This window comes from Pelodiscus sinensis, chromosome 13, assembly GCF_049634645.1.
Source record: "Pelodiscus sinensis isolate JC-2024 chromosome 13, ASM4963464v1, whole genome shotgun sequence".
Lineage (NCBI taxonomy): Eukaryota > Metazoa > Chordata > Testudines > Trionychidae > Pelodiscus > Pelodiscus sinensis.
Genome location: NC_134723.1, coordinates 27,435,049 through 27,462,172, shown reverse-complemented (window position 1 = coordinate 27,462,172; position 27,124 = coordinate 27,435,049). Strand labels below are relative to the sequence as shown.

General features: G+C 44.0%; 1 protein-coding gene across 5 annotated transcripts in view; it reads right to left on the bottom strand.

Annotated features, from left to right (window-relative positions):
• The window catches only part of DCX (doublecortin), a 161,075-nt gene that overhangs the window by 110,995 nt on the left and 22,956 nt on the right, over nucleotides 1-27,124 (bottom strand). Inside the window, exons 1-3 of one of the 5 annotated variants that reach the window (XM_006136202.4) lie at nucleotides 22,880-23,201; nucleotides 20,938-21,328; nucleotides 754-1,094 (exon numbers count right to left, since the gene is read on the bottom strand). In XM_006136202.4, the coding sequence (XP_006136264.1) occupies nucleotides 754-1,094; nucleotides 20,938-21,301 (705 nt within the window). In that variant the 5' untranslated portion in view covers nucleotides 21,302-21,328; nucleotides 22,880-23,201. Of the gene's footprint in view, nucleotides 1-753; nucleotides 1,095-20,937; nucleotides 21,329-22,879; nucleotides 23,202-27,124 lie in introns of those variants that run through there. The other 4 variants (XM_006136204.4, XM_006136203.4, XM_006136205.4 and 1 more) reach the window with 4 other exon arrangements.

Here is a 27,124-nt window from a genome sequence, read left to right as displayed (position 1 = left end):
TTGACTTTAACCAAAGAGATGTCCTAGATGACACATCTTTCTGTCCCAGCACACCAAGCTGTATAGCACACATTCCATAGCTACAGCAATAGAAAAACCTTATTAAATGGTTTGTTAGACACAACACAGCAATGAGAGGAGCTTTTAAAAATGTGCTTGCATAAAATGAACATTTAGAGCTAAGACACATTTACAGTGACTCATGAAATTCCCTACTGTATCTCAACTATTTATACTTTTACCCATGAAGGTATCACATGTCCTGTAAATTTCCACACTGGCTTCAGAGTTTGCCAGATGAGTGTCTTACTCACCAATTCACTTACCCTGACTAGTGCTCATCTGAAAACAAAGTAGTAAAACTATACATTCACTCTACTACTTGTAGTGAGTCCTTGAGAGCAGCTGCTGCGGTTACCTAACAAAAAATAAACCTACTGTACAACCTGCTCATATTATTTATATATTTAGGGAAACTTTCTGGAGACTATACACAGCTCTCTGGTGCTCAGACACTGGGGTAGTACATCTGTTTCATTCAAACGGTTGGCTGCATTCTTTGCCGGATATTAATACCACTGACAATTTAGTAACATAACCACTGGCATGAGAAGTCTGACTTCCAGAAGAACAGATGGTGATGACTTTCTCAGGTTAATTTTAGGCTTCAGTAATTGTTCACTTAGTCAGCAGTGCTGAAATATAAGAGAAACAGAGTCGAGGGGAGGGAAAAGAAATTTGCAAATCCCCTACCTGTTTCCCATCCAGAGTGTACAGCTTTTTGACCACTCCCGTCTCCAGTTTTATAGCTTCAGTGATGTCAGTGAGAACTTGCTCGAACGAATGTGCCGTCTTCTTGTTCAGGAGCACGCGGACTGCCTTTCGGGGTTTCACCCCACTGCGGATGATGGTCACCAGTTTGGGACGCACAAAATCCTTGTTCTCCCTTGCTTGGGCACTGTTGCTGCTGGCCAGAGACTGAGGTGCTTTCAGGTTGGCCGATGTCTTCACATTGACAGACCAGTTGGGATTGACATTCTTGGTATACTCCACTTTCTTGAAGAAGTTGTCAGATGAACAGACATAGCTTTCCCCTTTCGAAAATAATAAATACAGAGGTAATTATGTAGGGCACCAATATACATTGTGATTGAGAACTGGTTGGAAAAAGAAGGGAACGTTGAACAATTAAATGTCATGAAATGTGGTTCTTATTCTTCATCAAAATGCTATTTTCATAAAAACTGTTCAACCAGTTTGTATGTTTCTTAGGCTCTTGTTACTATAGTATCACAGTAAAAGTAACCAGTGTTTCCTCAAAACAAGGTATATAAATTAGCCACCCCTCCACACTAGCCAATAAACTTCCCCTTAAATAAACAGAAACTAGTGGATTACAACTCAGAGACCAAAGGCCAGATCCTTGAAGGTATTTAGGCACTTAAATGCTGAAAGGTGCCTAAGTGAATTGGACACCTAACTCCCATTGAAAACCATGAGAAGTCACTTCTGTGAATCCCACGAAGAGCTTGTCTGCATCTGTAGATGCTTAAATACCTGAGTGACTCTAGCCCCAATTGCCCAGAAGATACCAACATTGATCAAAAAGGTCTTCCTTTAGGTCTCAAAAATGGTGACAATTTGGTTCTGAAGACTCTCTAGTGGAAGTAAATTCAAGAATCATTAAGCTGATGAAACTGCAGGCATAGCGCCTGGGCTTTTTGTATGTTCATTGATCCAACAGAAGAAATAATTCCTGGACATAATTATTTTCAATGCTACACCTAATACGATAGCTTACTTAAATACTACACATTTTCTGTACTACACAAATCGAAGCTCACACTTAGTAGTAGGGGTGAAATGATAGAAAGTCACATTTGAGTTTAATCTACATAACACTGTACAAAAATAAACCAACATATCAAAATGAGTTTCAAACTTTTCCTTTCTAATCAAATATATGGAATCATACCTATCTAGGCTTTTTGTCATGCCCATTTCCAGAGTAGCTGAGCTTCTGGGGATTTGTAACATTTTATTTTAATAGAAATCTGAAGGATCTCTGAGATTTATAGGATTTATTACCGGAGCACAGACTGGAGAGTAGTCTCCCCTTGAGAGTGGCAGAAACTTAGTTGCCTGAGTCATTTCTGACAAGGCTGGACAAAGCACTTGGGAATCTGTTGCAAGAACCAATTCTTCAATGCCTAGGATAAGGGTTCAGAATGTAACAAGTCCTTCTCCATTTGATATGAATTTCATAGACATTAGATGGATTGTGCAAGAATCCAGAGGATCTTATGGATCCATGGGGTTTTATTAGGATGTTCTTGCAAGATTTGGGTGGAATTTTGTGGGGTTTCTGTTTCCTATCAGAACGTTCTCACTTTCATTAGTTTGGATTAGATAGACTATCTGTCGAGGCCTGTTCTCCCTGTCAGTGGACTGGTTGGGTTTTCTTGCATGCCACTTATGAAGAGCTACCGAGACAGGACATTCACAAACAATTCACCATGATACCTTTCCTCTATGAAAAGACACTGGGTCATATTCTCCATTGCTTGAACCTTGTGTCCATGTTTTAATCTGTGCTACCAAATCAAAATTCTCCACCCGTACTATCACTGGTGAAAGTTTTACACCTCATCAGTACAAACTGAATGCAACTGTTACACAAGGTGGAGAAGAGTGAAGAATCTTGTCACAGTCACAGAGAGACTTCCTCCATATAACAATTGGCAAGGATACAAAAGCTTTATAATACATGGAAGCCTGTAACAGGCTTAGAACAAGTGTGTATTTCATATTTCCATGAATATTACTGCTCAGTGCATCATGGCATAATAAGAAAATGATAGAAAAGATACCTAATGTAAATCTCACTCTGTTCCTTTTCAATGTAAATGGCTTACAAAACTTTCAGATAAATAGCTCCATGTGGGCAGGGACCTTGCACTCACATTGTCTCAAGTGCACTATGTACATTCATGGTGCAATATTCAACACAAAAATAACAAGAAAGTTATGCAAACAGTGAAGATCAGAACTGTATGGGAACAGGAGATGGGACATAATGACAAAACACCGCAGCATAGAGTGAGATACAAAAGACTTGGGATGATTCTTTTAAAACTATGCATTTGATCAATGGAGATTTGCATTATGGCTGGAATCCCATTATGGTGTTCTGAGGACATACACAAACTAATGGGCCTCTGTTCAATGCATTTATGCCATCACCAGGGTCCTTCAATCACAAACATTTAATCTATCATTGAGGCTTCATAATTCCTTATATTTCTTGCATTGGCCCCGCAGGAGAATAAAGACGTCACACAATGCTTTGCTCTTATGAAGAATTCCCATTGGAGATATTAATCATCTTTCAGCAGCCTCTCATCCTAGGTCTCTCTGATTAATAAATGATAAGCTGCAGTTTATCTATCTGTTTCCACTCAGCAGCAGCTGGTGTTTGGGGGCTCCTGCCTTTATCTAGCTGTCTAACTGGTTCTGTGACTGAGACACTGCAAGTCTGACTTACTCAGTGGGAAGCAGCCCCGCACCCCCACCTCCAAGCCTTCCAAGACTCATAATCACTAGTCAAACAGTCACATAGAGCAGGGATGGGCAGCAGGCCTCCCAGGGGCTGTATCCACATTTTAGCTGGCCTGTCATAACCCAGCTCAGACAGGCAATCCAGCAGCATCACGGCCAGGAAAGGCATTATGAGATACTGGGATGGGGCCCAGTGGGCTAGAGGAGGGGGCTGGACCCAGCCCTGTATATTAGCCACCACTTCAGGGTAACTGGGAGACAGGCTCTACAACTTGCAGGATTACAACCCTCCGTGCAAGTTACATTGCCCTACAGATCCCCTCCCAAAAACAGTAATCAGTTCTCCCCCTGAATCTCCTCCCCAGAGGGTCAGGACCCAGCTTCTCCTACCTCCAGTCATACCCCTGAGAACAAGACCTGATCCCCCCCACCCAGTGCATGCATCATACTCTGTGGCCTGCGAAGAGGTTTAGTGGTTTTGGGGTTCCACTACTATCTTAAACTTTTCCATCACTGAAATATGATATTTATATTCTAGACTGAGGGAGGATCATCTTGTATTTAAATCACAGGCCTGGAAATTAGAATATCTGGGTTCCATTCCCATTCCTGGCACACGCTTTCTGTGAGACTAACTGATCCATGTCTTAGTTTCTGTATCTGTGAAACAGGGATTGTAATAGCTACCACACTAGGCTTACATCATTAATGTTTACACAATGGATTTCGAGGGCTTGAATAAAAGAGGTTATGGAAAACCAAAATGTATGATTGTTCTATAAATACACAAGACCTTAAAGAGAACATTTTTCATGAATAAATTCCACATTTAAAAAAAATATACCAGCATGTACGGTTCTGTTTGCTGGAATGTAACTGTTACATTTGCTCCTGGAGACACCTTTGAAATATCTTACCATGCTATGCAGTTGCCTATAGGGTTGCCAAATACTTTCACAAAAAATACTGAACATGGTGGGAAAGGAATTGGTTGAGCAAATAAAAAAAAAGAAAAAAGAAGAGGCACTGCGCCTTTAAATACCCCGCTCACGAGACGTGGCAGGAGAGGAATGTCCCAATGTCCCAAGTGGCCTTCCGGACAATACCGAGCCGATATCTGACACCTGGCAACCCTAGCTGCCTAGTATATTTATAACACTCTGGTGGAGTAATAGTAATATTCCTTTACTATACCTTAATTTGGGATATTGAGGGACTTGATAGTCTAGTAGTTTCATACACTAGCCTTTCAAATTGTGCTAATGGTCACTTGTGGAAAACCCAGTAAGTTTTGTATTTTCAACCTAGCCCTCTTAGTGGATATTTTGATCACAAACGCAGACAGAAATTTTCTTTGATTGGCAGCTAGCTATCAGGAAAAACCAACACCTAGAATGGAAGTGTTGCAGAGAATGACTGAGGTGCAGTAGTAGGTCTGCGTGAAAAATCATTCCCTCACTTTCCAGAGCCACGAATTTAACTAGAATGTCCTTATTTGCCGGGGGCTGCTGACCCACAGAAAAATCAGTCAGGGGCCGCATACTTGTAAAAAAACCCTCCCTGAAATGGCCCCTAACTGAAAAGGAGAAAGACACTCTCCACATTCCCCTCACACACCAGAGCCTAGGGATCCCACACTAGTAGGCTTTGCAAGGCTTGAGGGGGGAGCCCTGAGCCTTGGGGGCCAGATCTAGCCCTCAGGCCTTAGGTTCCCCACCCCTGTTTTAATCCTGGATTCATTTTATTTATGTCCTAACCTCTCACATTTTATGGCCCATAAATCACCAATTATTATTATTAAGTTCCTCACCGGGGTAATTCCTTTTTAAACTCTACTTTCCCCTTTGTCATGCCATGCCACTTGGACGTATTTTCGCAACCATTGCTCAAATTTGTTAAAATAAAGTTTTATATCTGTGGATTCATTGTTTAGTACAGAAGAACAACAGACAACTATAGACTTGCATGACAGGTCAGTAGAAGGAAAGGGCAGACATCTCTGGGAGCATAATGATCCTTAAAGCATGAACAGTTAATACAGGCAGTCCCCGGGTTACGTACAAGATAAGGACTGTAGGTTTGTTCTTAAGTTGAATTTGTATGTAAGTCGGAACTGGTACTTATTGTAGGGGAAACTCTAGCCAAACATTTCTCCAGAGCTCAGTTTTATTCTCCCACACCTCACTTCCCTCAGTCCTTTATTCTCAAGCAGAGGTGTCTGCTGAGAAAAGCTGCTCCACGTCTCCCTGGTCTGCTGGGGGAGGCGCTAGCTTCGCATCTCCGTGGTCTGCTGGGGGGAAGCAGCTAGTGCGGGGTTGCCTCACCCCGTTTGCAAGTAGGGATCTGATGTAAGTCGGATCCATGTAACCCGGGGACTGCCTGTACCTGCAGAACCAAAGGGTTGCTCAGGAGCAACCAAATGAGGTCTTCCTTCATGGGTAGTGGATTTTTCTCCACCCACATATCTGCTGCTTTTAAGCAGTTAAGGAGAGATCTAGGCATAGGAGTTCCCCAGACATAAAGAAATGTAACTGCAACAACCGTGGTGTGGTTTGGTGGCAGGAACTCACAGTTTATCAATTGGCATGACGAAAAGAAGCACAGAGCAGCCACGGAGAGTCAAAAACAAAAGCAGTGAGCTTCCTCCTGCCCCCTGGCCTCACACCTGCTAAGGCTCACATGTGTTGAAGTTCAAGTCATATTGAATTCATTATGAATAATCTTGAGCATTTTTCTTTGCAGGGTGGTAACTGAACGCATGTTCAGTACTGCAGCTAGGGCTCAGATCCATTAAGATATAAGGAGCAGCCATTTTGGTGCAGTCACAAATTGAATTCCAAATGGCAGCCCCACAGCACTGAACACAATAATCTCCTTGTATCAATGAATGATAAATCCATGGTGCCAAAGAGTCACAGGATTGCCATCTCTCTATCATGGCACTAGGCTAGTGCAACCATGGGCTGTATGTGGGGTCCTACAAATTCACAGCCATGAGAAACGTGTCACATACTGCAAAATATGGTCTTTTGTGGGGTTTTACCCTACTATACAGATTTCATGGGGGAGACTGGCATTTCTGAAAATTGAGGATCCTGACCCAAAAAGGAAATTGCGGGGAGGGGGGGGGGCGTCACAAAGCTATTTTAGGGGAGGTTGAAGTATTGCTACCCTTGCTTCTGTGCTGCCTTCAGAGCTAGATGGCCAGAGAGCGGCGGCTGCACACCACGGCTATGTCTAGACTACAGTTTTGTTGGAAAAATGGCTGATTTTCTGACAAAACTTGAGTTATATCCACACTGAAAGCATGTTCTTTTGACAGTAAATCGAAAGAACAGAGGACTTTTTGCGCAATTGGTAATCCTCGTTCTACTAGAAAGAAGCCTTTTTGTGAAAGCTCTGTCACAAAAAGGCTTGTGTGAACGGGGAAGAGAGTGTTTTTTCGGAAGAAGAGGGAAGAGGAAAAAGCACAGGTGCCCTGGTGACCATTCTGTCATAGCAATCACTGCTTACATGAGAGATAGCATCCAGGCAATCCGGATGGTATCTTTTGAAAAAGCGCATCGCTTTTTCAATGCACTTTTGCAGTTTGGACACTCCCTTTCGCAAGAAGTTTTTTTGGAAGATCTCTTCCAAAAAATGCTTCTTATGCATGAAGCCTGTAGTCTAGATGTAGCCCAAGAGCCCAGCTCTGAAGGCAGCACCCCAACAGCAGCAGTGCAAAATTAAGGGTGACAATACCATACCATGCCACCCTATCTTCTACAATGCTGCCTTCAGAGCCGAGTGGCCAGATAGTGGTGTCTGCTGACTGGGGGTCCAGCTCTGCAGGCAGCAATGCAGAAGTAAGGGTGGCTATATCATACCATGCCTTCTTACTTCAGCATTGCTGCTGGTGGTGGTTCTACCAGTCTCCAGCTGCCCAGCTCTGAAGGCAGCACTGCCACCAGCAGCAGTACAGAAATGTGTAGCAACCTTGCTACAATTACTTTGTGACATACCCCCTCCTCCCCCCCCCCCACTACCAGTGGGAAATTATATATTTAAATAGCTGAAATCATGACATTTATTATTTTTTAAATCTCCTGCCTGTGAAATTGACCAAAATGGACTATGAATTTGGTAGGGCCCTCGCTATCTGGACCATGTTGCCAAAGTGCTGTAGGGATGGACACTCTAAACATGATGCCAAACAGCTAAAGTGTGGCATTACAGCTTTCATAACATAAAGCCAGGCCAAAGATGTGCTTCTTTTGTCATGACAGAGTGATTTGATTTAAAATTTCAAAGTCAAGCCTAATAGGGGTACGTCTACACTGCAACACTATTTCGAAATAATTAGTGCTATTCTGAAATAACTTAGTCCCCGTCTACACAGCAGTCAGTTATTTCGAAATAGTGTCAAAATACTGTCAAGCTGAAGGACTTCTGACTCTGCTTCCTGTAACCCTCATTGTACAAGGAATAAGGGAAGTCGGAGGAAGAGTGCTTTATTTCAAAATAAGATATGCAATTGACGTAGCTGAATTTGCGTAGTTTATTTCGAGTTAAGCCCTGCAGCGTAGATGCACCCTTAGTCATAATTACTGCATTTTCCATTAGAAGACATGGTTCTATAAAATTTAATTAGTCCACTATGGCTTTAAATTAAGCAGAGCTTCCTTTGCAGTTAAACATTTTTTTAAAAAAGGAACACTAGGCTTGAGGTGAGAGCTTTGAAATGTAGAGGCTACCAGCTAAACTGTAACCTAGCTTGACAATCTCCCTTTAATAACAGCTAATGATGGCAGAGAGTCACCTTTTCACAAAAATAACTTCTCATTTTGCACCTGTTGGTTAGGTAAGTCCCATAAATTCATGCACAAGTGGAGAAGCTGCACTGAGGCTTTTTGAACATTTAGCTGCCGAGGATTGTTCCAATACATAGTCTCTTGTGGGCTGAGGCCAGCTCGTTGGTGTCAGTGGTTTTCTGTTGCTTTGACGACGTCTCCAGCTCCTTTGCATTTACTTATAAAAGGAACCTTTTTAAAAATGAAATTTTAGGGTGAACTTTTTCTAGATTCTCCCACAAATCTTTAGTTTTGGAGTAAGAGGAGCTCACTGATCTTGCATGTAAAATAAGACAGTCATAAAACAAGGGGAGCCAACAGCTTCTGTGGGGAAAGGTGGGGCAAGGCTCCACGCACCCAAAAAGGGTAGGACCTCAGGCCTCAGGCGGAGCCAGTGGCAGCCAGCCCTCAGCATCACTCAGAGCGCACTGTGTCCCTCCCCCACAGCCCTCAGATCTGCACAAAGCTCATGGCATGGTGCTCCACCAGTGATTTGAAGGGGCCTGTGGCTTGGGCCACCTTTGAAACGCCGGTGCCCAAGGCAACTGTCCTCTTTTTCCCCGTTGGTGAGCCTGCATATACCAGTAAAAAGGATATGTTCCATACAGCATTTCATACCACAGGACCCCAAAGTGCTTTACATCCTACATCTGTGGTCACCAACCAGAAGATCGCAATCTACTGGTAGATCTCGGAGGCTCTAAGAGTAGCTCTTGAGCCCTCTTTGAACTGCGCGCCTGCGCAGTACATTTACATTAGATTTCCTCATTTGAGGAGCAACTACTCACTGAGCAACAGCACAGGTGAGTAGCTGCGAGGAGTGGTGGGAATTTTTTTTTAAAGTAGCAGTATAAGGATTGGGGATAGCAAGTGATGGAGAGGAGGAGGAGAGAGAGGGTGGGGCTTCAAGGAAGGGGCGGGGCAGTAGATCTTGGCTTGGTCTGTCATTTAAAAAGTGATCTTGGGTGTAAAAAGGTTGGAGACCACTGTCCTACATGTACCGGGGTCCTTCTCCATGTCAGTTTTGGGGTGGGACATAGTCCTTTTATGTCAGCAATAGTGGGGAAAAAATCAGTGGGAATGCAGAAGTAATTTTAGTTATTAGAATGTAAACATCCAGGCTATGTCTAGACTATATCCCTTTTTCAGAAAAGGGATATAAATTAGACGTATCACAATTGCTAATGAAGCGGGGATTTAAATCTCCCGTGCTTCATTAGCATAAAAATGGCTGCCACTTTTTTTCAGCACGGAGCTTTGTCAGAGAAAAGTGCCAGTCTAGACGCTAATCTTTCGAAAAATAAAGCCTTTTCCGAAAGATCCCTTATCCCTCTTGAAATAAGGGATGTAGTCTAGACGTAGCCCCATACTAAGGTGTTTTTTTTTCCCAGGACATCAACTATGTACACTAGCTCCAAAGGTACCAAAACTTCCTTCCAATTAATTTAATACTGAAGTAAATTGCATACACACCACACAGGTGTTTCAAAATATCTATTAACACACCCTCAATTCCAATGTGAACTAATCTCTTTATAAAACATAACACAGATTGTCTGGGAATCTTTCCTCTGATCACTTCAAAGCTCTGGTCAGGAATTAAAAAGGGATCTTTCCTGGATATTATGGGCTAAAATAGTTTTGACATATTTCCCCACATCATCTATACAGCCCTAGAATTTCTCTCTAATGAAACCAGATGAGAGCAGCCAAAATCCTATTCAGCCTCTGGTGCATGCCTGATTTCAGATGACTGTTCTGTGGTATAGATCACAAACATGAACCCTTTGGATATTAGTTCAGGCAGCAGCAAAATGTCATGTGCTAGTGAATTCAGGGGCATTCAAAGGTTATATACCTAATATGGGGCAGCACTGAAAGTCTGCTAAGCCTGAAAGAGAAGGGAAATTTTGCAGCAGACACATGCTTAATTTCTACAAAAAGTTGTTTTTCTCAAATCCTAACCAACCTACAATCTGCATTTACTATCTCCCAGTTCTCATCATGTTTACTCTGTGCTAACTTTTCAGCTGGTCACCCAGGGATCTTTTGTACAAATGAAACCAGCTTCTGACCAGAAGTGGCATGAAATACAGGTCTAAGCATTAGGGTAGGCGACCGTGGAGCCTAACCCGCACCATAAACTAGTCAAAGACAGATCACTTTCCAAGGGAAGGAAGATTCAGCAAAAATGAAGGAACTGGACAGGAACTCAGGAAATCTGGATTCAGGCCTCAGCTCAGCCATTGACTTCCTTGGTGACCTTGGGCATGTCTCAATCTCTCTGTTCCTGAGTTTCTCATCTGTAAGGGAACATAATAGTCTGTGTAGATCAGGGCTACTCAACACACGGCCCGTGGGCCATATGCGGCCCGAGACCCGTTTGTTTGTGGCCCATGGTGCGATTTGGATCTACGAAAAATAAGTCAATATAATAGTCCTCTCTTGGTATGTGGTTTAGTAGTTAAATTCCTGCTCTGTCATTGCTCATTAAAAGTGCTGTCATATGGGTGGAAATCAGGTAAATATTGCATTTTATTAATATCAGCAGAACTAACTTAAATGGGGCCTGTGTGTTGTGTAGTCTTGCCTTCATCTTTGTATTCATGCCCCTCAGTGTGAAATAAGCTATTTGCATATATATTTTCATGTATATATAGCCACACTTAAGTTGTGGCCTTCTGTATGTGCTATGAGTATCACTGTGGCCCCTGGGGCTTCCAAAGTTGAGTAGCCCTGGTGTAGATTGTAAACTCTTTGGGCAGGAACTGTCGCTTCTCATGTTTGTACAGTGCCTAACACAATGTGGTGCCCAATCTGGTTGGTGCCTCGAGGCACGGCTTTAGCATCCGCATAATGGGGTGCCCAGGAGAAAGGGCAGTAGACTTTTCAAAATGAAACAAACCATACACAATCTCCACTGCACTAAGGTTAACGCAGCTTCTATCAAAACCCAGCCCCTCCTTTCAATGGAGAAAAAAATGTTTAATCAATGCTTAGGATGGAGCTAAGGAAATAGTACCTCACTTTAATAGGCTTGGTAGAAAATAGAGCCTCATAACAGACTAAGGCAGCCAACTACATTGTACAGATACTAGAGTGAATCAGTGAATCTAGCAGGACTTCGTATGACAATGTAAACAGCTCTCATGAAAACTAAAGTTCCTGAAAAAGGACTATAGAATAGTGTTATTTAACACCTTTCAGATCAAGGTATTCCACTGCAGAAAGCCTAGAGTGGAATCTTGGCAGTACAATGAAATGAGATTTAGATAGATAGGTTGCTCAGAGACTGTATTGCAATATGGGAAGGAATGTTGGCCAGACCACTAGTGTTATCCCATATTCTTTTTCCAAAATAATTATTTACTTTCTACCTGGAAAGCCACTAAATAGGGTCAGAAAGGGGTCTCAGTTTAATAGGCCACCTGGAACACCTGGAACAGTGCAGAAAACTGAGTGCTGCTTTGAGTCTCAACAATGGCTATGAAACCAAACCCAACAGGTGGGCTTGAATCCACTGCTATCCAGCAAGGCACAGAAAGTAGCTATTAGCTGATCCACATTGGCATATTTGGGAAGGAAAAATAATTGATTCACTCACTGGTCAAGATCAAGGTTCACTGAATGAAACCTGCAATTATACTTGTGTATTCCAAAGCATGGGTTAATTATTAATTAACAATAATTATCATTTATATTCAGTAGCACCATAACGCTCCTCAGTGCCTAACAAACAGATGATGATATATTCCTGGTACTAACGAATTTAGAATGGAAACAAGCAATAGAAAGACAGGAAGCCGAGACACAGGAGAACAGCTCAGGATAAGAGGGTGTGAGGATTATGGATGGAAAGAAATGGGGAGGGACTGCTTGGGAAAATGGTGTTCAAGATATTTGGCGGAGGAGAGAGAGTAGTTGGAAGACAACAGCAGAACTCTCCAGGCACAGGAGACAGCATGATAAAAGGCACAAAACTAAAAATAAAAAGGAGACAGAAGGAGGTTTAAGAGCAAGGAGGAATAAGATGAGGGGCAGAAAATGAGCCATTTGGGGGAAAGATTATGAAACACTTCCAAGCAAGGGCACCATTTCAGGAAGGCTGGAGGGCTGCAGCTGTACATGCAGGGATGTTGCTTGCTCTTTTCCCCCTTCCTCTCATTCAGGGAGTGAGGGAAAATACACATCCTGTGTTTTTTCATTCCTCTCACTCCTGGCTAGTGAGGGGAGGGGACAGAGGAATCATTCATGTAAGCTATGTACTTTCCCCTTGCTCCCTGATAGTCAGGGGGAACGGGAAGAAGAGCATCCTGGTAAATGTGGCTGAAGCTCCCCTTTCCCTCCTGAAATGACACCCTTATTTCCAAGGTGAGACAAAAGAGCTTGGGTTTAGTATGAAAATAAATATGGAGTCAAAGGAGGCCCTTTAAATACATTAGGAGTAAAAGAAAGACAAAGGAAAGTGTAGGCCCACATTTTCATGGTGAAAGAAAACTAATAACTGAGAATACCAAAAAGGTTGATTTGTTTAATGCCTATTTTGCTCATCTTCACTAAAAAGGTTTATTATGACCAGATGCTTAGCACAATTACCATTAACAACAAGAGAAAAGGAAAACAAGTCATAACAGAGATATAACTGGTTAAAGAATATTTAGATAATTTAAATGTATTGAAGTTGGCAGGGCCTGATGCAGTTCACCCTTACAGTACTTCAGGAATTCTCTCAAGTAATTTCAGAACTGTCAGTGATTATCTTCAAGAAGTCAGGGAGGAGAGCTGGGGTGCCACAGAACTGGAGAAGGGCAAATGTAGTACCTATCTTTAAAAAGGGGACCCAGGAAATTATAAACCAATCAGCCTAACGTCAACACCTGGAACAATCCTGGAACAAATTATAAATCAATATGTAAGCACCTGGGGCATAATAGGTTAATAAATCATGCCAGAGCAACCTAATTTCCTTCTTTGATACATTTACTAGTCTAGAGGATAGGATAGGAAGTAGTAGCTATGATATATATTTATTTTAGTAAGGTTTTTAACACAGTCCTACATGATAGTCTCATGGGCAAACTTAGGAAGTGTGGAAGACTCTCAAACTTTTCAGACTACTGTACCCCTTAGCAGAGTCTGACATGCCTTGAATACCCCCAAGTTTCAACTTACATGCTTACAAAATCAGACATAAAAATACGAAAAAGTTTTACAGAACACTGTTACTGAACGACAGCTTTCTCATCTTTACAATATAATTATATAATAAATCAACAGGAATATAAATATCGTACTTGCATTTCAATATGTAGTATATAGACCAGCATTTCTTAAACTGTGTTCCGTGGCACACCAGTGTGCCGTAGGGTTACCAGGTGGCTTCAAATAAAATACCAGACACACTTGATCTCAGATGGCAGGGGGACCGGCTGGGAGGGGAGCAGGGCTGGCCGGGAGGAGGTGTGTGTATCGGGGGGAGGGGGAGAACTGGCCGATGGGAATCAGGGCTGGCTGGGAGGAGAAAGGGAAGAGTGGGGCTGGCCAGGGTGTGGGGGGGTGGGAAGTGGGGGGAGAGAATCGACTGGCGGGGAGTGGGACTGACCTGAGCGCATGCAGATCCTGGGGTGCGGCCTGTCCCGCACACAATCCCGGCAAAGCATGAGTAAGTCCGGCCCCAGGGTTTCCATCCTGCCCCGGCCCCGGCCCCGCCCCCCCCCACATAGTTGCGTACAGCCTGGCTGGTAGACACACTCATGCAGCGTGAACATGTCTACCAGCCAGAGAGTACGCAACTACATACGGATACTCCTAATAATACCTATTTAAAAAATACTGGATATTTTATATGTCCGGTATTTTCTCAATTTGTTTCCTGGACAGAACCCTCAAATATTGGACTGTCCAGTCCAAAACCGGACACCTGGCAGGGCAGTCAGAGGTGTGCCGTGGAGAAAACAGAAAACATTTTGCTCTCCCGCAGAGCCCATATACAGCAGTTGTCCTTCCTCCCCGTCCCAGCCCGCAGGACGGCCCCTCTCCCACAGGGCCTCCGCTGCTACACAGCCTCCTCCTCCTCCATGTGTGCAGGCGGTAGCTTTTACAGTGGCTGCTGCTGCTGGGAGGGGGAGGGGTGGCCGGAGCTGAGGAGCCGCTCCTGGACCTCGATGTTTTAAAACTGCCACCTGCAGGGAACCTGGCTCAGGCACTGCCGCCGCCCCTCCCCACCTTCAGTGCACTTGTGCTCTGCTGCTCCCCTCCCCCCCAGGGATGCGCTTGGGCTCTGCTGCCTCCCCATGCGCTGCTGCTCTCTCTCCCCTGTGCCCTTCCACAGCCTGCTGGGGAAGTGGCAGAGTTTAATCTGGTGGGGACGGTTGGGGTTTCTACTCTCCCCTCCTTCCCCCTGCCCTGCCAGTGGGAAGCCTGGCCTGGTGCTGCAGCTGCGCTGGGTTCCCTGCTGCATGGGGGGAGGGGGGAGAGGGAGTACTGAGCTCTCCACTTCCCCCACCCCCTCTGAGGAACAAGAGCATGGAGGCTTTCCCTGCTGCAAGCCAGGTAAGTGTCCCCTGCATGCCCAGACCCCGCACCCAAACCCCCCTCACTTCCCTCCCCCTGCCAAGATGCTGCATTCCCAGCTTGCTCTGACACCCTGCCCCAAGTCCCCTCCTGCACCCTCCCTGCCCCAAGTCCCCTCCTCTACCCTCCCTCCTGGCCAGACACTCTGCTCCTCTACCCTCCTCTACCCTCCCTCCTGGCCAGACACTCTGCTCCTTTACCCTCCTCTACCCTCCCTCCTGGCCAGACACTCTGCTCCTCTACCCTCCTCTACCCTCCCTCCTGGCCAGACACTCTGCTCCTCTACCCTCCTCTATCCTCCCTCCTGGTCCTGGTCCCTCCTTGTTTGTTTGTTTGTTTGTTTTGTTTTGCTTGACGAATTTTCCCTGTGGGCTGGTGGGTTTTTTTTCCCCCTTGGTGTTTCCCATAAAAAAAATTGTCTGGTGTTCCTCAGTCTTAAAAAGTTTAAGAAACACTGATACAGACAGTATAAACAAGTCATTGTATGACATTTTATTTTGTATTGACATGATTAGTGTTTTTTCTGTGGCATGTTGTAAAACTAGGCAAATATCTGGATGAATTGATACATCCTGAGGAAGACCTCTGAGTACGCCTTGGGATATGCGTATCCCTGGTGGAGAACCACTGATTTAGAAGATACTACTGTAAGGTGATACATAACTCATTGAAAGACCTTACTCAAAGAATACTTATCAATGGTTTGCTGTCTGACTGGAAGGATGTATCTAGTGGAGTCCTCTGGAGTGTGTCCTACGTCTGGTCCTGGTCAACATTTTCATTAATGATTTGGCTAATGGAATGGAGAGTAAGCTTGTAACATTTGCAGATGACACAAAACCGGGAAGGGTTGTAAGTGCTATGAAGGACAGAATTAGAATTCAAAATGACCCAGTAAGGAGAAATGGTCTGAAATCTACAAGGTGAAATTCAATAAAGACAACTGCAAAATACTATACTCAGGGCACGTCTACACAGCAGGGCTAAAGCTAAAATAAGCTACGCAACTTGAGCTACATCAATTGCGTAGTTTAAGTCAAAATAGCTTATATCAGCTTTTGGCGCTCTCTACACAGTAGGACAGGCATGTCCAAAGTCCGGCCCGCGGGCCAATTGCGGCCCACGGTCGGATTTAATACGGCCCCCGCTTCTCCCGGCTCCCCGGTGTTCCTTTCAACTGGCGCGCGCAGCGCAGCGCGCCGCTTCGGGCCGTGCTGCTGCCGCCGCCGCAGTCCTAGACCCTGCCCTGTAGGGCACGTCCGCAGCCCCGCTCCCCCGCTTGGCTGTGGGTTCGCCCTGCCCCTGGGCCACCATGAGGCCAGCGTGCCCTGCGCTCTCCGACCCCCCAGGCCCTCCGCTTTGGGGCTGAGAGTGTGGGGACAGCCCCCGCTTCCTCCCCCTCTCCTGGCTCCCTGGTGCTCTGCTGAACTGGCGCGCGCAGCGCGCCGCTTCCGGCCGCGCCGCCGCCGTCCATGGCGGCCGCTGCGGTCCTAAAGCCTGCCGTGTAAGGCACATCCGCAGCCCCGCTCCCCCGCTTGGCTGCGGGTTCGCCCTGCCCCCGTGAGGCCAGCGTGCCCTGCGCTCTCCTGTGCTGCAGTCCAGATCTCAGTTGCACCCTTCACATTAGTTTAGGCAAGTTTTTTTTTCAATTGAGATGAATACATTATAAAGTCTCAGTTAATGTCAGTTGGTCTAAATCAGTTATAAATATATTTGGACACAACATGTATAGTTGGTGTTATGTTCCTGTTCATATTTTTTGAACTTAAAAGTTGATAATATGTAATGTACTTTACAATGTTCCTGACATATATTTCAGCTTCCTGGATTTTTTTTTCATCTGGCCTTCAGATATGAAAGGCAGAGTGATTTAACACCTGTTTAGATTTGTCATCCATGTGACAAAATGAAAAGTATGCCGTTTGCAATAAACTTTGCATAAAATAGTTAATTTGCATTTAATTTTAATGGTTCAAAGAATGTCAGGCAAAATGGTTGGCCCTCACGCATGTTCACTTCTTCAAATCTGGCCCTCTTTGAAAAAAGTTTGGACACCCCTGCAGTAGGACGTCCAAGGTAGCGCACTCTTCCTCTGACTTCCCTTACTCCTTGTAAAATGAGGGTTACAGCAAGAGTAAGAAGTCCTCCAGCTTGACATTATTTTGAGATAAAATGAAGTATAAATAGGTAAGCATTAGTATGGTAGAAATAGATCTGGAGGTTATAGTGAATCACAAATTGAACATGAGCCAGTGATGTGATACAGCTGCTAATATCATTTGGGGGTAGTTTAACAGATGTATCGTAACTATCCTGCTCTACTTGGAAGAAACATTTAGTGGGACTCAACACAACAATTGTTTCCAAGTTCCACTTATGGCTAATATGTCAAACTGGTTTTTTTTTCTGGCATTAAATGGCACAAGACCAGTATTGCAAACAGATTTTGGATAGTTCAGCATTGGTTAATGTCATCCTGCATTCTAGAAAAAACATATTTATGATACCCCGATACTCCTGTGTACAGCACAGCCTTCCCTGATATAGATGTTATATTCTGCATTTTTGGTATAACACTTCAAACTAGTTTTAGTTACTTAGTATTTATGACAAAAGCTCAGTATTTACGGAGATTTTTGGTAACCATCTTTTTCAGGTTCTTGTTGCTGTATTAAAGGTTATGTTTTATAATACAGTGACTGTAATAATTTTTTTATTACATGCCAATTATTCTTTTATATATATATATATATATATATATATATATATATATATATATATATATATATATAGTTACCATTAATATCAGAGGTTAATTATATGACTGAAATAATTTTTATCCCTTTACTGACATTTTGGGTTTTTTTCCCTGCATGTACTAGCGCACAATCGCATAAGCAAGAAGCTAACTGCAACAATTATGTGAAAAATTACAGTCAAGTTCCTATGTAACTACATTATAATTATAGTTGCTGTAATATAAATTATCACCCATTAATGTTTCTTCTGTTTGGTGTTCTTCAAGCAGGCTATCCATAATTATATTGGAACATGGTTATCATGGAGTAGTTGGTAGAGGCTATTAACTTTACATTTTTATTCATTGGAATGGGGATTCCTTTGTTTTCATTCCATTCAGATATATGTGTACATTGGCTGAGGTTCTGTAGTGTCGCTCTGCCAACTACATTTTAAATAAGTACTTGTTTTGCAAATGCACGTCAGCAGCTAAATCTTTTTTATTGCCTTTTTGGTGTGACACACCAAAGCCAAATTGTCATTGCCACCTGCTGTAATCTAAACAGTTAAACAAACACTTTTCCAGGAGCTGGGTAACATGCCTGCTTGCAGCATGGTGAAGCCAGTGCAAAATTATTTAAAAAAATAAAAAGGCAGGAAAATTTGCTTCTACTCCACCTCAAAAACAGGACATGTAGTAGATAAGCCAATGGAACAGGAAACACGATTTTTTTCCCTTTTTATGAAGCTATTACAGAAAATGGAAGAGTTATAATAACCTAGAAAAAGTTGGCTGGCACCATTCCTCTGGTGATTATTTTGGACATGCTGAAAGACAGACACAAAATATATGACATAATCATTAGTTTAAAAAAACCCCTCACACCTCCATCTGTTTGAAATCTGTTCTTAATCCAATTGTAGAAATAACATTGTATTATTCTATCACTTCTGTATCTTTGCTTATGAAGCACTAAGAGTAACATTACTTAGCACAGTACTTATTCTACTACTTTTTCATCCGGAGAGCACAAAGTGCATCATAAAGGCAAGCAAGTATCATATCCCAATTCTACAAGTGAAAAAAAATTCAAGTGCAAGGCATGGGTGGAGAGTGGAGCCCTCCTCCAGGTCCAACAATAAATTATGGGCAAAGCTCAGCACAGAACCAACCTCGTCCTGATGTGCAGGCCAGTGTATTGTTCATTAAACCTGTTGTATCCTAATAAAAGGAAGGGGCCTTGTGACTTTCCTACAGTCTCATCAAATGAACCAAAAGGTGTTTGCATGAAAATGCCAGCCAACATGCTTCCTAACAATATCAAATAGTGTTAACGTGTTGAATCCAGATAAGAAAGGACCAAGTGTCTGAATTTCTAATTGAGAAGAGAACACGTGAATACTGTGGATGTCCTTTACATTTATTATACACAATATGTCAACTGTAGACCTCCCTCCCCCATGACATTGCTCCTGGGAATGAAGTAAAGCTTTGACCATGTGATGATATTATTTCCTCTCCTGCCTTTAGCTGGCTTTGTCTCCAGAGAGTGACATCATGCAAGATGGCAGCCTATTGGGTCATAGGTAACTCATGGGGACAAAATAATTCCAGTGTACTGACAGAAAACTGAACAACCCACTCGAGTTCTGAGTTGACCAGATTTCATCCTGAATCTCAGTTTTAGAAACAGTTTGCAATAGGCTGCAATTCCGTAGATAACCAACACACAAACAGGCACAACGGCCTGCCACGGACACTGAAATAGCTTTTAATATCGCACACATTCTTGCACAGATACACACACTACAGAAATGCTGCCCACAAATCCCCAATTTACACACACACCCCTATAGATACTGTACACTTCCCTCCCAATGCACCAATACCCTACAAACCCAGTACGCATCTTCCCCACATCTACAAGTATGCTCCTACACACACCGTGCACACACACCTCAATCCCGACACACCCCTACAGACTCACTGTCCACACTCCAATCAACAGACATGCCCCCAACCCAGAAACACACCCCTATAGATGCTGCACACACACACCCCAACCCAGAGACACCCCCCCACAGACACACACACACACACACACACACACACACACACACACACACACACACTCACGCACCAACCCAGACACCCCTCCACAGACACTGAGCACATCTCCCCCTCAACCCAGAAACATACCCCTACAGACATTTTGCACATCCCCCTTCACCCAGAGACCCCCCCTCATGGACACACACACCAACCCAGAGACACACCCTCACAGACACACACACCAACCCAGAGACACACCCCCATGAACACTGTGTACATCTCCCCCTCAACCCAGAAACACACCCCCACAAACATACATACCCACACCAACCCAGAGATACCCCCACAGACACTGCACATATCCTCACACTGCGCAGACATGGCCCTGCAGAACTCACACACACATACCCCAGTCACACTGACACACCCCTACGGACACTGTGCACTGTCCTCTCCAACATGCAGACACGCTCCTATAGACACGCCTCCCCAGCACACAAGCTTGCTGCTTACATGTCCCTGCTGCACAGATACACTGCACCACATCCCCCTCAATGCAGAGACACACCCCTCTGGGCACTGTGCGCATCCCCTCACTGCACACAAAAGCCCCTGCAGACACGTTGCAGGCATGCCCTTCAGCACACAGACTCGCTGCTCACATGTCTCTGCTGCACAGACACTGCTCGCATCCCCTTCTATGCAGAGACATGCCTCTAGGGACATATAGCGCACGTCCCCTGCACCGCACACACACAGCTCAGGTCCCCCCAGTGCAGACATGCCCCTACAGACCCTGCTCCCCCCATGCAGATGTGCCCCTACAGACATGCCCATCACTGCACACACATTTACCAACCCAACCCTCCAGTCTCCATCCCTCACGCAGTCACGCAGGTACAGCCTCTTCGGAGGGACACACACACATTTTCTATCCAATTGCCTCACCTGGGCAATGTGTATTTTTATTTTTATTTTTTAGGGCAATAAACTCTCTACTGGCACCTTCCCAAAGCTCTGGATAGACATTCAATAGATACACAATACAGCTGACATTACAGCATCACCTATTGAACACCAACGAAATGTGGCCTTAGAGTCACATCTGAATGGTGCAGATTAATTTCCCCTCCTCCAGCTCCTCCTCACTGCACCATAAAGCAATCACCAAATCATGTTAATTACCTTCTTCCAGTTCATCCATGCTCCCAATCTTTCTGGTCCCATCGATGGTGTAGATGTAGCGAACTCCCTGAGGCAGGTTAATGTTATCAGACAGAGACCGGGTCAGGTCAGCCAGCAAAGCGTCAAAGCTTCGGAAACGGTCAGAGGACACGGCGTACACAATCCCCTTGAAGTAGCGGTCCCCATTGCGATAGAAACGCACCTTCTTTGCTTTCTTCTCATTACTCAGCGCCTGTAAGGTCCGGGTTCGGTAGAAGCTACAGTGAGCACTGTGAGTGGGGCTGGGCAATCCATTCATACGTGAGCCTCGCATGTTTCTGGACGTCTTATCTCTTTCGTCAAAGTGTCCAAAATCAAGTTCCATAGTTTGGTGAACCCTAAAGATCTGAAGCTGAGTGGCAGGGAATGGGGGGGAGGGGAAGGAATGCAAATGAGATATTAGATTGATTAGGACCCAAATCTAGATAGAAATTACAAACACACAAAATTGTGGCTTTTCTTTGAATGAACAGAAACGGTTTATTTTCAAAGTGAGCTGTGTCCTGCCCTGATATAGCTTCATATCAAGTCTGGGGTTGGAGAAGGCAAGGTATTTGCCTTTTTGGAAGTGATCCACCCATTGTGGGTGGGTGAGGAGAATGCATTTTTAAATAGCTGTCTGGTTTTAGCACATTTAAGTCCCATGGAATTTTGAAGTAAATTTACAGTAAATTAAGACTTTGGACTGAAGAGCTACATGAAAATTACAAACAAACAAATGAAAATCCCACCCAAACAACAAAGGTTGACAATCAATTAAATCTGCTGAGCTTTGGGAGACTTCCCTGGCAGCAGAGAACAAGCAGATCCCAATGAGTTAGGTTTCAATCTGTAGATTTGCAGAAGGAACAAGAGTATCTGAATGTCTAAAATGAGAATCAACTAGGATTTATGAAAGAACGGCCACATGGGAGTAGCCAGTTTCTTTGTGACAGTCTGTTCAAAAAAGGCTAGCAATCAGATACTAAACTCCCCCCACCCAGCAGACCCCTCCCAGCCCATCAATCAATTCCTGACACCATCCTACATTTCTAAGAAGAAATGACTGAAAATTGTTTCATTAAAATGAGGGTTCAATTCAAGAGCCCTTCTTGGGTTTGTTTCTAGTGCCATTTAATCAAAAAGAAAAAAAATGGTCTTTTTATTTGTTATTTTATTCCCCCTACCCTTAAAGAAGTGTTTTAATTGTGGAAATTGTCCCTGTTGAAGTATTCACATCACACCACTGCAAGCACACCTTTCATTGTTCTGAGCAGTAGTGTATTACAGAGGGAAAAAAGATAAGCAGTTTTATGGGCAAAATACAGAGATTGGGCTGAGTTGGAGATCAGACCCAATGATCAGTGATTTTTTGTGTTCTTTTAAAATGGAACTTAGTACCAAAAGAACACCCCTATAAAATGGGAAACCTTGCAGAACTATTAATATGCAACTCACATATGGTAGCAGTGTGTTCATTCAAAACAGAAATGGGATTAAAATCCACTGGCTCAGCAGCCAGGTACAAACCCTAGGAAAAGCTGTTGCTATCATACCCCCACCCATCAGATTGTCTAGAGCCAGTCCCATTTTCAGTATTTTACAATGTCACCGTGACCTGTGTAAGATCTCATTATTGTCTCTGACATGTAGCAAAGCAGTAGTGGGTTATGCAGGCAGTTTTTATATAAACACCCAGTTGCACATATTTTTTTCAGAAGTGCAAATTGTGACATCTGTACTTTAATGTCATGCAGAAAACAATGAAATAGGCAAGCAACTTTAAACATGATGCAGAGGTTTTAAGGGTTTCATTTGGAAACTGCAGATGCTGCAGTGTACAAAAAGAAAGAGGTTTCTCTTTTTCCTTTGTACATGACATCTGTTACTTTCTGCATGGAAATCACTCTAAAGCGCTACTCACCGGTTTTCAGCTCGTAGGGTGGAGATGCTGAGAGAAAGAAAATCAGTCTCACTCTGCCTTTGTTGTCTGAGCTCCAAGCAAGAAATTCCTGCCTGGGTGGAAGAGATTCCTCCTAGGTCCTAGTGCCTTGTTCACCCCTTTAATGATAATTTAGCCTCAGTAGTTTTCACCCTGATAGCCAATTAATAGTTTAAAGTATTGTTTAAAACACAGACAAAAGAAATAGATTCATTCCCATTCCCGTTACATCAACAGCAGGGTAAAAATAGTTAATGGAACAAATCTTGAAGTCATCACCCTCTGCTTTTTTAGGCACCACTCCCATTGCCTTCATATGATCTAATCATCTGGAAAGCACTAATCATCCAATCATTGGGCCCCAGATGCAGTTAGGTTTCTACAGCAGCATGATAGGGTTTCAGCTGCAGTGTGGCAATGGCTGCAGTCCTATAACGTGCAACAAATTTTGACATGTGTGTCCAGAAAGAGGGGGGAAAGGAAGCCAGAGCTAACAATGGGCAGAGGAGCCTGATTCTTCTCTGATGTTTTCAAACTAGCTTATTCTGAGTTACACAAGTGTAAGTGAACTGTGCTCAATGGATCTGCACCTTTTTTGTCCTATATAATTTTTCTGTGTTACAGAGCATCAACTATGAAGCTAGATTTGTTTAATGTGGATACAGGATCTAAACACTCAGTACCTGCCGTAAGTTGACCACTAATGAACAGGAGTTAGGAGGGAACTTCTCTGTAGGTAAACTTTTCCATAACTCTTCACTATAGGATGTCTTGCACCTTTTGCTAAACTGCCTCAACTGGTATTGGCCACTCTTAGGCTACTGCTACATTATGAACTTTTTCCGGAAGAGGAAATGCAAATGGAGCGCTCATTTGCATATTCTCTTCCGATACTTTTTGTGGAAGAGGTTTTTGTGGAAACAAGCACTGTGTAGATGGCGCCTTTTTGTGCATAAACCCTCTTTTGTGAAAGATCCCTTCTTCCTCAATTTTTGAGATGGGATACTGGACTATGTGAACCACTGGTCTGAGCCATGAGGCAGCTCTTATGGCTAATCTAACTGAAAAGTTAAAATGTGGGTAGCTGTTCATAAAGTTATAATATGTACTTCCAGAGCAATTTTTAGAAATCTCAACCTAGTACCTCTGTTTCATTCAATATATGTCCAATTGGGATGTGAGGCTTTCCTGATAGTTGACCTGATTAGCCTTGAACTAAATATGGCCAGCTTGTTAATATCCAGACCAAATCCAGAATCATGAGTCCAAATTCCCATAAATTACACAAAGTTACAGAGTTGAGTGATTTGATGTAAATCAGCCCAAAAGATTTGGTTCTGGGCAAATCCAAAACTATTTTTTTATTCCAATGCAGTGGACACTTTATGACAAAAGTAAAAAACTCTTTAAATTCATGTCATTTGAGCTCAAAACAACCAACAATCCAGCGGCTGCTCTGAGGAAAGAGTTGGTGATCTGTGATGGGTGTCTGCACCACAAAAGCAACATGCTAATTCACACTTTGCTAGTGGCGCACTCAACACGTTCCAAACACTGGAAACAACATAATCTTTTCGCCTCTAAACGAGATATCTCCAAACCAAAGTAAAGCCACCTGTGCTGTGCCCTTTCTGGACAGAAACACTGGCTTCTATCGCCAGTCAATCTGGTACATTCCACTGGTATCACAGTCCCATAACAACTAATGTTATAGACAAAATAAATTGGACACAGTCTCTTTGGTCAGTATTTTTTGTGCTTGTTTGTTTGCTTGCTTGTTTTGCTATAACTCCTGTAAATTACTGTATCCAGTGATGAAAGGCTATTCCTTCGTATGAATGTGGCTGTCATTTGTCTTTGCTGAATGGTATCCCTATTACAGCAACAGCACTCTGCAGGAGCCAGGTTGAATTTTCCTTCGTAAAGAGAAACAATCCAATCAGGTTTGCATTGCAGAATCAGGTTCCTGGCCCTTTCCGACATGGAGGCACTAGGAGCCTCGATGAAGCATTGGTGTGGACACCGGGCATTCTTGTGTTCTAAGACTGGCTCTTTCATTGGCTTCTTGCATGGATTTAAGCGATTTGCCATGTGCTAACTGATGCTCTGCAAGGATGTTAAGCTATTCGGTTTGATTCAGCCAAACCCTTGGTAAGGTTGCCATGAGTTTTCCCCATTATATAGTTAGCTAGAGCACTGGAGAGGGGTGGTGGAAATGAGGTCACAGCTCCATTCTCACAGTCTCCTTTTAGGAAACTAGTGCACCTGGAGACAATAGGAAAAACCAGGACCTGTGCTCCGGGGTTTGATTGGCCCCTGCACAAGATGGAAGAGGAGGGATGCAACTTCTTGAACCTTCCTCTTCCCTGCTTCTTCCCCAGCCTGATCCAGCCCTTTATGTATGTCTCTATGCTGCAGTTTACTCATCAATAAACTGCGGCTAGTAAATGTCTTATCTACATCACATAGTGTTGTGGAAATAAATTAATGCTTGTGAGAGTGTTCTGAAGTGACACGAGGTATAGGATGAGCAAAAATAAAGGCTGGAAGAACAGATGCTCTTCTTCTGTGATGCTTGAGTGCCTCAATAGATAATAAACCAATGATTCCAAATGGTCTCCTGCGTATAAGACACTCCAGTATGATGGGCCAACACCAAGTGCAAAGGCAGAGAGATATAAACCCACCAGCCAATAGACTCATAATACCCCTCTTGTACTGATTTTGATTTAAATTAGGTGACACGGATAATTCTGAGGGGAGAGGCAGCTTCAGTGGATCACAGCTGTGTGCACACATTGCACTGAGAAGGGGAAGTGAAATAAAATAAACACACCTGCTTGGGAGTCCATTACAAGCTTGAAACACAATATATATCTCCTTTAAAAATGGTAAAATATTAAGCAAAGCCAGTATTCACACCAGCCTGTTACCATGCCCTTGACATGGACTCAGAGATACAACTGAGACTCATCCCAAATGATCCCTCGGATGATTCTATGGACCTCAAAAGCATTTTTTATTTGTTCTTCTTTCATCCAGCTACTAATGGGGAAACAAAACACCTCTGCAGCCACAGCATCAGTGACGATGAAGCGTCCTTGGGCAAAACTCTTTTGTCAGTTACACTGACGTCAATCCAGAGGAAACTCACTGATCTCCAGGGCTGAAGTAATACTTCTAGGAAGCCTAGGCGATTAGATTTTGTGGCGCCCCCTGGACACTGGGGTGGGGTCAAATATGAGGAGCTCAGAGTGTGGATGGAGGTTGTGAGTTGAGGCAGGAGGACGAGGATGGGACGAGATGAGGGCTCCCGACTGGGGGTGCAGGCTCTGGGATGGGCTGGAAATGAAGTGTTTAGGGTACAAGAGGGGGCTACAGGCTGGGACCAAGGGGCTTGAAGTTCATGAGGGGGCTGAGGACAAGAGATTGAGGTGGGGATGCACGGTCTGGATGTGAGTTACAGTGTTGGAGCTGACTCAGGGTTGAGGTATAGGGTCTAGAAAGGAGTTAGGAACTTTGGGTAAGCTCAGAGCTGAGGCAGGAGGTTGGGAGGCAGGGCGCTTACAAGTGGCAGCTCTGCTCTGGCTGTGGGGGAAGAGAATCAGATGGCTCAGTGAAAGTCACACTGCCTTGCCCTTCCCTGCAGGCACTTTCCCCTCCCCCCATCGCAGCTCCCATTGGCTGGGATTCCTGGTCAATTGGAGCTGCAGGGGCGGAGTCTGAAGGCAAGGGCAGCGCAGGGATGGAGCTTTCCCCAGTGCTCATGGCAATGTGGCTCCAGCCCAGTCAGGGAGCATGGAAGCACATGAAGCTGCCTACCCTCTACTTCCCAGCCAGGCAGGGCCTAAAAACATGCAGGGGCTTTAGTGCCTGCAGCCCACTGCCCCAGGGTAAGGGGGTCTCACAAAAAGTTCTGGACTTTTGGTGTTTTGGAGATCTTTTTGAGGACCCCCACCTCAGGCTGGGGCCCTGGGCTGTAGTCTTAAAGCCCTTTCTTAATCCAGCCCTATTGGTCTCAATGGAATTGTTCTGCATTTACTCCAGTGCAACTGACATCAGGGTCTGACCCCAGAGATATCACTAAGCACCCAAACTATGGCATATGAATGACAGACATTTCTATTAATGCCTTGATGCATCTGTGGGCCTGATTTGGATCTTGCTTATAGCCATTGCACATGGAACAATTCCATTGGCCTTGATGATTTTACTACTGATTAATAC